Genomic DNA, 12,416 nt, shown 5'->3' on the forward strand with positions numbered 1-12,416 from the left:
GACAAGACTTCACTCAAAACCTTGAGCCCTAGGACCAGACAGTATAGGCCCTGGGCTCCCAGTCTCTTTGAGAAACAACCAATAGACAAATACTGGAGCCCTTTCAAAATCACTCATTTCTAAAACTGATGCTTATAGCAGTATTTTGTTATAATGATCATCCTTCCCACCCCACCTCATCTGAGCTGAGTATCCAACTTAAGGCCTCACACATACTAGCCAAGTACTCTACCACTGAGCTATACTACCAGTCTTGCCAAATTCTTTGTTTCACTCAAGATCATAAAATTTATTTTGTCTTATTTCAACTGGGAAAAATCTGTTCCATGTTCCAATTTGCTCTTTCAACTTCCCTAACCCCTGCTGCTAAAAAAGAACATGGGTCTCACTGGCTCTTTCCCAAGGGAATCTGGCAGGTGGTAGCCACAGGTTAGCTCTGCAATTTGAAGTCACAGCACTTGGCCTCCAGAGGAATGCTAGGCCCATTATACACACACCGGCTGCCAGTGATGATTTCTTACTGGGCTCTGTGCCAGAATCCTTCCCTGAACCATCTTCCCCAAGTGTACAAATAGAACAATGCAGTACCAGGGAGAAATGCCAGAACTAACATGCTTGATAACTGTACTTCCAGCATAAGGTACAAAACCACAGACCCTCTGAAGTTGGGGCAAGAGTGGGAAATGATGATAAGCTGGTGAAGTTTCTGCTTACCTGAAGATTCAGGAATGCTGCCTCAGAAATGTTGCTCCATCCTACAATACTCAGTATCACTCCTTGACCCCAACCCCATACTCATGAAACACAGATTTCTCTTTCATTTTACTTCCATTCTCAAATGGTTGTATATGCTACGACTCTGAGATGACAAAAATTAACAGAATGTAGTTTCTACTTCTAGGAATTCATAGGTTCTGGAGAAGAAAAGTCATAAGAATAAATATAGCAAGTTAAGTGTTAACCAGTGCGCTAGAACATCATCTAAGATACTGCTTGAAAACAATTTTTTTTTGTTTTATTTATTCTTTTACAAGTATCTCCTAAGGACAGGAAGAAGGTGGAGGTGGTAGTGGTGTTGGTTGTGGTGAACAACTTGGTAGTCCTAGTCTTAATTTTTTTTCCCCAAAGTTCACTTTTAAGAATTACTGAAAATTGACCTAAGTAAGTAATATAGTTGTTAAGGTCTCAGAGAGTAGGATGGTAAAACGAGGAAGAAAGAAAAAAAAAATACTCCCCTCTGTAGCAGTTCACGTTGCCAGTCACTTCTTGGATCATCTTCTCTTGACTTTTCTCCCACCTTGTTAAACCAGTCCCTTACCCACCCACCAAGATGTCTAACAATGATTTGACTGTCACCTTAGCTTCTGTTTCTTCTACCCCTTAAAATGAATTTTCCTAGGGTTGTACACTGTTTTTCTCAACTTCTTCTCAGTTGTCTTCTTCATGTCTATGACTTTAACTACCATTTATGTAAGTGTAACTCTAATATCTATAGCTGTGTTTTGTAGTTCTGTCTAGCACCAAAACTAGATTTACTGGAAACCTGAACCTCATTGCCTCAGAAGTGCCTCAAAACTCAGACTACACAAGCTAGTTGTCTTTCATCACAACATCCCATCTGGATTAGAATAACATCCCAATGTACTCACATGTTCCAGCAGAACCTTTGCAGTAGCCTCTACCGCTCTACCCCTTTCCTCAGCCAGTGTCCCACTAATCCTATCTCCTATCTCGAATCTGCCTTTTCTTCTCTCTTTTGATACACAGCCTTGTTCCAGTCCCGTAATATCTTTCTCCTGTATCAGGGGACTATATGGCTAATCACAATCATCTACTGAACTTGATGGTCCTTAAGGAGATCCTGTGTTACTCTTTTTTGTGTTTTTTTTTAATTTCTGTGCAGGGCTGGGAAATGAACCCAGGGCCTCATGCTTGCTAGGCAGGTGCTGTGCCACTCAGTTCCACCCCCAACCCATTTTCCTTGTTCTTGAATTGTGCCTGCCTTCTCTCCCACAATACTGCTGTCACAGTGCTTTGCATGTTTATTGAATGAATACAGGAAGGCCCTGTGAAGTATGACTGCATAGCAATCTATTACTCCATCCTAAAACCTATCAGAGATGTAATTAATCCCAAAGGTTTTTGGGGGGGCTGGTGGGGAAAAAAAAGAGAGAGACTGCACTTTTAGAAATAGAAGCCACTGTTGTCTTTATAAAACACAGAATTGTGCTGCTGCTGTTGCTTGCTTCAGAAGGAACTGTACATTACAGCTGCTGGGATAATTTCACAATGGACTGGACAAGGTACAGCTCAAAGCAGGACACAAACACAAGTCTCAAAGGGAAACAAATGCAAACAAGTACACAGCTGTGGGGCTCCAGGGACACTTCCCCATCCATGCTGGACTTGAGAGGGATAAAAAGTTTAGAAACTAAAGTGAAACCCAGAGTAGTCACACATGCCCACCACATGGCTGCTAAGTGCAACATCACACACCAATCAGGTTGGACTGTGTGTACAGGAAAGTCATTTCATTTTTCCTTATTGCTACTACACCAGGGGACTCAGTGCATTTGGACAACATTGTCTTTACTTGCACAATTCTTGGAGAGTTTCCCATTTTCCTTTTTAAAGTAGGAAATCTGCTTTCCCCACATCATTGTTTTGTTTTGAGCCCATTCCTTCCACTCCCTTTCTTGGGCTCCCAAACAGCAGCCAGAGGTTCTAAATCAGTAGGAGTAGAATAAGGGGAGAGCACCAACCCAGCCTCTCTCCCGGCCCAGGGAGGAGGCAAGTCCTAGTAAGTGGAGGGAAAGAGAAAACCAGAGAATCCCTCCTCCCCAGTCTGCTTAGAAGGCCAAGAGGGAAGAGTGCCCTGCATATCCCTGCCATGATCAGACTTGAAGAAGAAAGGTTCCCAGCTACCATCCTGGATCTGCCCAAACCCAGTAAATAAATTAAAATTACTTTCCCCAACGTAGTTTCGAAAACTGCCTTTTGGCTAGTTTGAGATGACTTTTCTACCCTGAAAAAAGGAGCTTCCATCCTATTTTGTCACACAGGATGCCAGGTCCAGCCTTGCAGATAACCCATCAGCAAGCTGCAAGCTAAGAAAACAGCGTCCTCTTGGCTGCTCATCATGTGTGCAGCCTCATTCACATCATTCCGGACAAAAAAAGAAACTAACCAAAAACATTGCTTCTCAGCCAAAGAGGACACCAGAAAGGAGCTATCTCACAGGTGGGGGCTAGGAGCTTTTTAGGGAGGTTTCAAACTTCTAGGTACCTTCTTCTTCAGCCTTATTCTAAGTGTTCCCAGCAACAATAGCCCCAGGTTTAACCCCAGAAGCCAACGTAGCACCTCAACACCAAAGGGTTATGTTGGACTGGATAAACAAAGAGCAGTGCTTTCCTTTCCCATCTTTTATCCAAACTCTCTCCATTCTCTTCTGTACACTCCCTTCTTCCTCTGCATCCATCCTCTAACCCTCCAACCCTAAATACCCAAATAGCTCAACCCTAGGCTATCCTCAGCAAAGGGAGATCTCAGGTAGAGAGAAAAGGAAGCAGAACTAGAAACAATGAGAGAAACCAGCTCCAAGGAATAGATAAATATGGAACTGACTGACGCCCTCCTGATTTCATGCCAGTTGGGCAGGCCTGCTGATCTGCCCTAGGGTAAGCTTGAGGATAGTCCGACCCAGGGTTAATACTGCTCTGAGTGAGGAGCAGGTTCCTGGTCTTCTGTAGACAAAGAGTTAAGCCTGACTTTGTCAACTAACAGTGAGATCACTGCAGCCATGCAGAGAATTCATCATCACATAGGCAGACAGGCAAGCAGGCTGGCCAGCAAGCAAGCTGAGTGAACAGAAAAAAGGAAAAAGAAGCCAGGGAAAGTGAGAATAGGAAAAGGAAGGCAAAACAGTGAAACAAAGGGAGTGAGAGGCCTGTCTGAGGAGGAGTCTAACCAGGGCCCTCTCAGAGCTTCCTTGGAGCTTGGTAAGAAGTACTGCTTAAATCAAGAAATTTGGCTTGCTTGCAATACCACTTGTCACTGGGCGTGTACCACCCTTCCAACAAGAATAACCAACATTGTCAAGGGTATTTTTCAAATCTCAAACTTTTTTTCCCTTACATTAGGCAAGAAGTAATTTTCTTATCATTGCCCAAACTGCTTCTCTTGCTTTTATTTCTTGAAAGGCATGTACAATGACAAAGGACTAAAAATGCCTTTCAAGCCCCAGCTTAAAACCCAACTAGAGAGAGTGAGGCAAAGAGAGAGAAGGAGAGAACACAAACTTGCTGCTGTGAGTAGTGACTGCCACCTGTTTCCTATGGACATTTGCAAATGCTGGTGAATGACTAGACCCTCCAGGAATAGTGCCCTTATCACAGTCCCAAAATGTACCCAAATAGAGAACATGCAGAGCCCATTGTCCTAGGAGAGCTCCCTCCCCAAAGGGTGACGGAACATGAAGTAGACTGTATATGAAGGCGATGGACAGGGCAGATGGAGTGTTGGCATCACTCTCTTTAGGCACTTGTGTAAGGAATGTAGGCTCTCCAATAAGCTGCCTCCTCCCAGAGCCCTCCATTCTGTTCCTCAGTTGGGCTTGTGCCCATGGGGCACCCCATGCTGTAGCCAGCATGGAAAAAATACAGGAGGAGTTATTCAACAGTCCTGTTGCTTTCTCCATAATGAATGTTTGTGCTACGTTTTATGAAGTTGTTGAACAATATAGCCAACCAGAACAGAACCTGGGATAAATTGTTTTGCATAGCAAATCTGGGTCTGTACAAGGGCTGCCTTGGAAAGAAAAGGGTAGCTCTAACTCCACAGGCCAGGATTCAGACCCTCCTTCCCCCAGCTGGTCTCCAAGTCAGGGCTAGGTTTAAGGTATCATGGCTTCACAACCAGAGGGGGACACCCAAGCCCAAGATCCTCAAAAAGAGGAATTTCCCCATTGAAGTTGAAACTCCTCAGGACAGAGGGGGAAAAAAAATAGTCGAGGAAAGAGGGGACCTTACTAAAGGTCAGCACAAGAACCCCCTTCATTTCCAGTCCTGCGAGACAGCCAAATCCCATATCTCAAGACCAAAAAAAACCAAAAAACAAACAAAAAAAAACCCCAAAACCCATGCCACCCACTCACATGCCCTAGTGGGAAACCAGGAAAAATTCCTTTGTGTAAACAGAAGCATTAGGGAGCAGCAAAATTCCTAGCGTGTCCACAGGACATGCTAGAATCTGGGATGAGTCAAAGGACAGTCCAGTCCAAAGGAAGGGAAGATGCACTTGCAGGAAAGAGTGCAGAACAGTGCAGAGGAGGGAGCCTGCAGCAAGAAAAAGGTATTTTCTGCACAGAGGAAGGACAGAGCCTGAGCCCCACCTTGGGGAGACCACCACCCCTTACCTAGCCAGGCCAGAGAACAAGTCAGGTACACAGTTCCTTCTGATGGCTCAATGTTTCCGGGATGTAAACTCATCAGGCATGGGAGCGATTTCCAGATTTTGGCAATAGACTCAAGTTATGGTATAAAAATAACATTTAGTTTTCTTTTTCTTATTTTAAACCTAAGGATCTTTTATAAGACACCCCAGTTAAGAAATATTGAAACACAAGAGACTTGACCGTCGGGGGGGAAAAAAAAGAAGCCAAGAATGAAAAATGCTATGAAAGTATTCCAGACCAGGGCAGGGTGGCAGGTATGGGGACAGGGGAAAAAAGGAGGCATAAGCGGAAAGGCCAAGGGCCAGTCATCTCAGCAGCTCCGAGACTTGTCATGTCTGAAAGTGCAAATGTCAATGGATTTTAACCATCTTGAGGTTGTGATCTTTTTAAAAGCTCAATGAATGTGGAAGTCAATTCCTTCAAATGCAAAATAGCTGGCATTCTGGCTGGAGGCTTGTTGTGTTCAGGATATTCCCCACCTACCTCCTCTCCCACCCCCACCCCATCCCCCAAAGAAAGGTACAAAAGGTTGCAGTTCTGCAGCATTACCATTACAGGGAAGGCACTGGTTACCCACCAGCGGGCGGAAGGAAGACAGGGTCGTGTCACTTCAGAGCTAAGTGCCATAGTGCCTTAAGTGTTGCTAGAGGGGCTGGATGACTGTCAGGAAGGAGGTGTAAGGTGGGGTAGAAAATGTGGAGAGGAGTAAGGGCGGTGGGTGGGGGTGGCAGCTGGGGGAGGAGCAACCAAAACCATTAGCATTAAAAATCTTCCTACAAACTGGATTTTGAACATCTAGTATCCTAAAATATTGATCTGGGTCTGGTTTCATTTTTCTTCTTAGACAAATCTAGACCTTTTTTGATTAAGGCTCCTAAAAAAATCCTTCCCTCCTCCCACCCACTTTCTCAAGCCCTTTACTTTCCCATCTAAAGTAGCAAACCCAAACCTACCAGCTTTTGTCCACAGGGCTGCAGAGCCGACCTTACCAAGCTGTCAAGCATGAGTCTTTAGTTAGCACTGTGAGTCACATGAGACACCTGTGTATATGGTGGGCACCAGTGCTGCCCTTCTTGGTCCAGTGGGGTCAGGGCCAGATGTGACGAGATGAGGTGAGGGGTGGGGAGTATGAGGTTAATATCAGAGATTTCTGGCTGGTGGTCTGTCTTGCTGGCCCTGTTCCCCATGTTACACCCCCTCTGAGGAAAGAAACAAGGCCTCCTGTACTCTTCCCTACCCCACCTCCCTCCTCCTTGCTTCCTCTGGATTTGGGCGGCACAGCTCCTGGGGCTTGGAAAGCTTTCTTCTATCCAGTGAGGTAACAGCGTTCTGCCTTCAAGCGAAGTACATGGTGCGCAGAGTATCCTGGTGAACCTGCACGGCTTTGGCCAGGGCCTGGGGGTCCCGCCCATTGCTCTGCCCCGATATGTGGCTCCCCTCTCCACTGAAAAGGAAAAAATGAAAGAAGTCCTTCCTGGTACACTGAGCTACTGCTAATTCCCTCACCCATCCCTGGGGTGCCAATTCCCATACCAACTTAAGAGAACACCCCAACCCAGGTTTGGACGAATGAGCTCAAAGGACACCAAATTGAGCAGCACCCACCCAAGGAAAATTAGGAGAGTCTGAACAGGCTGAAACAAAAAGGAAGCCAGGCTGATTCCAGGCCTCACCTGTCATGCTCCTTGTCCACCAGGTGGTATCGTGCCCGGAAAGCCACTAGGCGGGCATAGTAGGCTGGTGCTGGGATAGAGACGGAACGTGTGCATCGTACATAAGTGTGGCACAGCTGGTATGTCAAGATCTGAAGCTCATCTGCTGTGAAACGGTTGTCATCCCAAAGGACATAGTAATGGGATGGTCGGCTGGTACCCTAGGAAGATAGGAAGGTGAGGGGCCCCAGGTTGGGTAAAGGGGTTGGCTGATAATAAGAACAGGATCACTACTAAGAGTAGCTAGAATGGATGACCCACACATGAACAGGCAGACACAAAACCAACAGTGTCATAAAGTACCCTTTTATGAGCAACCTGTGAGTATATTCAGGGTTATTAAGAAAGCAATCCTGGAGCTGCGGTTGTTGCTCAATAGTAGAGTGCTTGCCTACTATGTGTGAGGCACTGAGTTCAATCCTTAGCACCACATAAAAATAAATAAAATAATTTTAAAAAGTTACCGTGTCCATCTACAAAAAAAAAATAATAATAAATTTATAAAAAGAAAGCAATCCTGATTTGAACACCACTTAGTGATAACTCACATATTCTATAGGCAGTAGAAATTACCAACTAATCTTTGACCCAGTGGAAACCCCAGGGCACAGCCCAGCTACCTGGATGCCTGCGTGGCTGCACAGATAGAAGTCAAACTCAAATGGATGGGTGATGTTGGTGTCCACAGTGGTCCCAGCTGGGATGTTACCACTCTTCCCAATCTGTATAGAGAGAAACACAACCAAGATCCCAAGACCTGCCTGGCTCGAACAAGGACCTTGGCTGAATTCTACTGACTCTACCAGAACCCCAAGAGCAAGACAGAAATTACTGTTCCCAGGGGGTACTATCTCTTGAAATAATAGGCTTCTAAAATAAAAAACTGTATTCAAGTCCTGATTTTGCCATTTATTACCTGTGCAATCTTAGCTTTAAGATTTAACCTTTCTGAGGTTAAACTGGAGATAATAATAGTACCTACCTCACAGGACTGCTGTGAGGAAGACGCCTTGTACAGTATCTGGCACATAGGAGAAGTTCAATAAATGGTTGTTCCCTTTCCTTTCTCTGGGAGTTGGTCTATATATGGGGTCTAGGCCAGGGAGCTAGGAGGATGGAGAGGAAGTATAAGGGAAGGAGGGGAGAAGGGGAACACCAAAGGAAAAAGGTGGTAGAGGATGGACCACAAGAGCCAGGGGAAAGGAATGAGTTAGGGAGATGCACAGGACAAGGACTAAATCCCCAGACTCAAGAGCTTCTCCCCTATCAAGACAAGGGAGACAGGATGAGGGTATCAGTGGTCTCCTCAATCCCTCACTCACTCGCTCATTCTTGTCAGCACAAAAAAGGCGGGTGTGATGACGTTTCTGCACCACAATATAAGTGATCCCAGGCTGGTAGTCCTTTTCCAGTTTGATGCAGGCATCGCGAATGGCCAGTAGCTCATAGTGGAGGATCTAGGCACAGGGTGAGGAGAGAGACAAAGACACACAGCTCCTCTTGAGTTCATGTGCTTTCCTGAACTAAAAGACTATCACTTCCAATATGACTTTTTACCCAGTCTCCCTTTATAAACAGATGCTTATCAGTTAAGAGATGGTGGGTTTTTCCTGCCAAAATCAGCCTTAAACTCAGTATACCTGATATGTTTCAGTAACACATTGGCTGGGAAGACAGTACCCACCTGGTTCCCATGCGTAAAAAGACCCAATGTCAAGACACAGAATCAAAGTTCACAGAGCAATCACTAAAATCCTAGTTGATTTCATGATCAAGAAGATAATGGGAATTCCTCTGTGAGCTCCAAGAGCAGACAGGGCTTGGTCCACCAAAGAAGAGCAGACACACAAGTTTCTGAATGAGTGCAGAGGGAGTAGATGAATCCAGTCCAATAAAGATGCAGGATTATAAGATAATGAATGAAGTAAAGAAGTCATCACAGTGCAATAATATTGCCTGTGACCATGTATGTCAGATAAAGGAAGTGAAAACTGTATGGAAGGGGTTGGGAGTATAACTCAGTGGTAGAGCACAAGCTTAGTATGCCCAGGGCCTTCAATCCAATTCCCAACAACAACCTCTAAACATACACAAACACAAGACAGCAGAAAATGACAGAACTTGGAAACAACTAGAACTAAGCCAAAACCCAAGCTTCATACAGTTGTATTACTTTCAGCAAGTTATTTAACCCCTCTAAGTCTCACTTTCACTACATAGTTACTAATAAGAATTATCTCACAAAACCATTGTGAAGACTTAAGATAATTAAGTAAAGTCATAAAAAATCTAGTATGAATTTTTTTTAGTATGAATTAATAACAGCTGATAATTTTGCTAATCACTTGAATCTTAACTCATAGCTATGTGAAGCTACCACACATTTCTGAACAGAAAAGTGCTATGATAAATTTGGCATTTAGGAGATAAAGGATGACTTGGAGAAATTGAGTGTAATGGTTAAGAGCATGGACTTTGGAATCAGAACAATGTGTCTGAATTCAAATACTACTTATCAGCTTGATTGACAATGAAGACTCATTTAACATTTCTAAACCTCAGTTTTCCCATCTGTTAAATGGGAATGATAAAATTATTATTTCTCCCAGGCAATTGTAAGCATTAAAACAGAATATACATGAAGTGCTCAGCACAATTCACAGCATAAGATGTGCCCAATATACTACAGTCATAATACTATCCAAGTGTAGTCAAGGGTTGGGGATATATTTCAGTGGTACAGCACCTACATACCATATATAAGGTCCTGGCTTTGATCCACAACCACACACACATACACACACACACAAGGTAATTAAGAAGAGCAGCTCAGTATACTAGTCTAAGCAACAGAATATGAAGGGTTGCTAGTGAGAATAAACAAGAGTAACATTATGAAGGAAGATCAACAACATGGTTCTCAAAGTGTGGTCTCTAGCCCAGTGGCATCATTTAGAAACCTGTCAAAATTACAAATTCTAGCCTGGCACAGTGGCACATGCCTATAATCCCAGGAGTTATGGAGGCTTAGGTAGGAGGATCTCAAGTTCAAAGCTAGCCTCAGCAATGGCAAAGTGCTAAGCAACTCAGTGAGATCCTGTCTCTAAATAAAATACAAAATAGAGCTGGGGGTGTGGCTCAGTGGTTGAGTGCCCCAGTACCAAAAAAAAAAAAAAAAATTGCAAATTCTAGGGTTGCATCCCAGACTCACTGAAACAGAAATTGCAAGGGTAGAGCCACAAACTGTTTAAATAGGCCCTCCAGGTTACACTGATATATGCTAACATTTGAGGACCACTGGTCTGGGACAAATTGGAATGAGAAAGACTGGTCTAAAGCAGTCTCCAATATGAACCAATGAGTAAACAGGCACTGAGAGCTTTCTGTTATAAGAAAGGTGTATAGATGCTTAGACACTCCATTTCTCAGTTGTGATTCTTGCCCCCAAGCCTACCCAAAAGCTCCCAAAGAACTGGCACACCTCCCAGTGCCAACAGCTGAGAAAAGCACCTGGCCCTCTGGCCTCAACATTGGCCCTACCTGGGGAAGCTGGCCTTCAGGGACCCCATCTCGATAGAAGATGATGCGTGTAGGCTTGAAGCGGGTGGACTTGTAGAATTGGATGAGCAGCTCACGCACCATGTAGGACAAGTCTTCAATGATCTCCTGCCGTGGTCTCTGCACCCGCACTGTAGCACAGTATCGGCTGGGGTGGGCATCCATGCTGCCTACTACCTGACAATCAAAAAGAAAGGATCAGCCAGCCGCCAATATATCATCCCCCCTCACTGTCAGAATGTGGGTTTGAGGAAAGGCTTTTCAGCAAGAAAACTGTGCAACAAAATGAGTAGGGCCTAGGATTCAATAAGCCCTGGTTTTGATCTGTTCTACTGTACTTTCAGAATTTACTTAATCCATCTGATAAGAATACCTGCTCTCAATGGTGTTGTGTACATACAAAGCATCTCGCACAAAGCCTAGCCCTATCCCTTGCAGAAGAACATGTGAAGATTTGACACTACTAAACCAGTGACCTCATTCAGGGCAAGTTTATCCTTTTCTCCATTTAATGTCATCTACCCAGGAACCATGACCATCTTGTAGTTGATTGAAGTATGTCAATTTCAAAGGGGACAATGACCACAGTGTAGGAGGGATGGCCACAAGCAAAATCAGAATAAGCACATTATAGGTTTTGCCTGTCTTACCAAATTCAGACAAGTCTACCTAGAGAAATAAGAAAGCTAAAGAAATACAAGTGAGAAGGAATTGCTGATCCCTAGCAATTTGGAAGCCCCTAAGGGACAGGGAACCAAAAAGTTAGGAGAGGAATTGGAGAGACACCTAATCAACTATATAGATTAAGGGTGGTGGGGGAGGAACAGAGGAAAGGACAATCCCAGGAACTAAATAACTCCCTTAAGAGGGATTTCAGAGAAGATATATACTTCCCCACATCCTAAAAGCAAGTGTGGAAAGAGAAAAGTTCAAATGCAGAACAAGTGTGATGGGAGACTGGCTGGTTCCGTTTCTGTCCCTAGATCATACCCTCACTAATCTTTCCCCAAATAAGATATCACACAGAGCTTTAAGGGTAACAGGGATGGTGAGCTGCAGGGTCTTATCAAGGGTCAAGAGCATAGGCTGAGGGAAGGAAATCATGTGCAGTCTTGAGGACTCAGAGTTAAAAGGAGAACCTTTTGAGGAAACTGAAGAGTACAACTCACTGCTGTGATAGAAGGTTTTTTCCCATCCCCTGCTGGGGGGTGAGTAACATCTGCTCCCAGGAATATCACTGGCTGTTGAAAGACAGCAGAGCTGAGCAAGGAAAAAAAAAACAAAATGGTGAGGAATTGGATTTTCTCTGTCTAGCACCATTCAGCACCTAATTTGTTCTTCTCCCTCTTGTGTTTGGTTAACTCTGCCTGGCCAAGGCACCAATACCCAGCAGGGTAACTCGACAAGATCAAATGGTCAACAGAGTTCATACCGCTGGTGTGGGACTAGGATGTTGTTAATGCCACCAAGTTTGACATTGATCTTGAGGCAGAGGTTGGACAGAGTCTGAGGTGAGGTCTTGACCACGTTCTTCACCTGCACACACTGAGTTGCCATTCCCAAAAGTGTATCTCCAACTCGTTTCACCTCAGCTACAAGAAGGGAGAGAAACGATTAGCACACTTAACAAGTATTTACTGAGTGCCTACTGGGTACTAGGCAGTGTTATGAAATGCTAAGGAACATGAAGATGA

General features: G+C 44.4%; 1 protein-coding gene across 5 annotated transcripts in view; it reads right to left on the reverse strand.

Annotated features, from left to right (window-relative positions):
• Positions 1-1,041: 1,041 nt before the first annotated feature.
• The window catches only part of Ago1 (argonaute RISC component 1), a 36,257-nt gene continuing 24,882 nt past the window's right edge, over positions 1,042-12,416 (reverse strand). For all 5 annotated transcript variants that reach the window (XM_047553186.1, XM_047553196.1, XM_047553205.1 and 2 more), the window contains 7 exons: positions 12,155-12,314; positions 11,892-11,982; positions 10,705-10,899; positions 8,487-8,621; positions 7,785-7,886; positions 7,126-7,325; positions 1,042-6,896 (listed from right to left, as the gene is read on the reverse strand). In XM_047553186.1, coding sequence (XP_047409142.1) covers positions 6,788-6,896; positions 7,126-7,325; positions 7,785-7,886; positions 8,487-8,621; positions 10,705-10,899; positions 11,892-11,982; positions 12,155-12,314 — 992 coding nt within the window. In that variant the 3' untranslated portion in view covers positions 1,042-6,787. The remainder of the gene's footprint in view (positions 6,897-7,125; positions 7,326-7,784; positions 7,887-8,486; positions 8,622-10,704; positions 10,900-11,891; positions 11,983-12,154; positions 12,315-12,416) is intronic.

The sequence above is a fragment of the Sciurus carolinensis genome, chromosome 1 (assembly GCF_902686445.1).
Source record: "Sciurus carolinensis chromosome 1, mSciCar1.2, whole genome shotgun sequence".
In the NCBI taxonomy this organism is placed as follows: domain Eukaryota; kingdom Metazoa; phylum Chordata; class Mammalia; order Rodentia; family Sciuridae; genus Sciurus; species Sciurus carolinensis.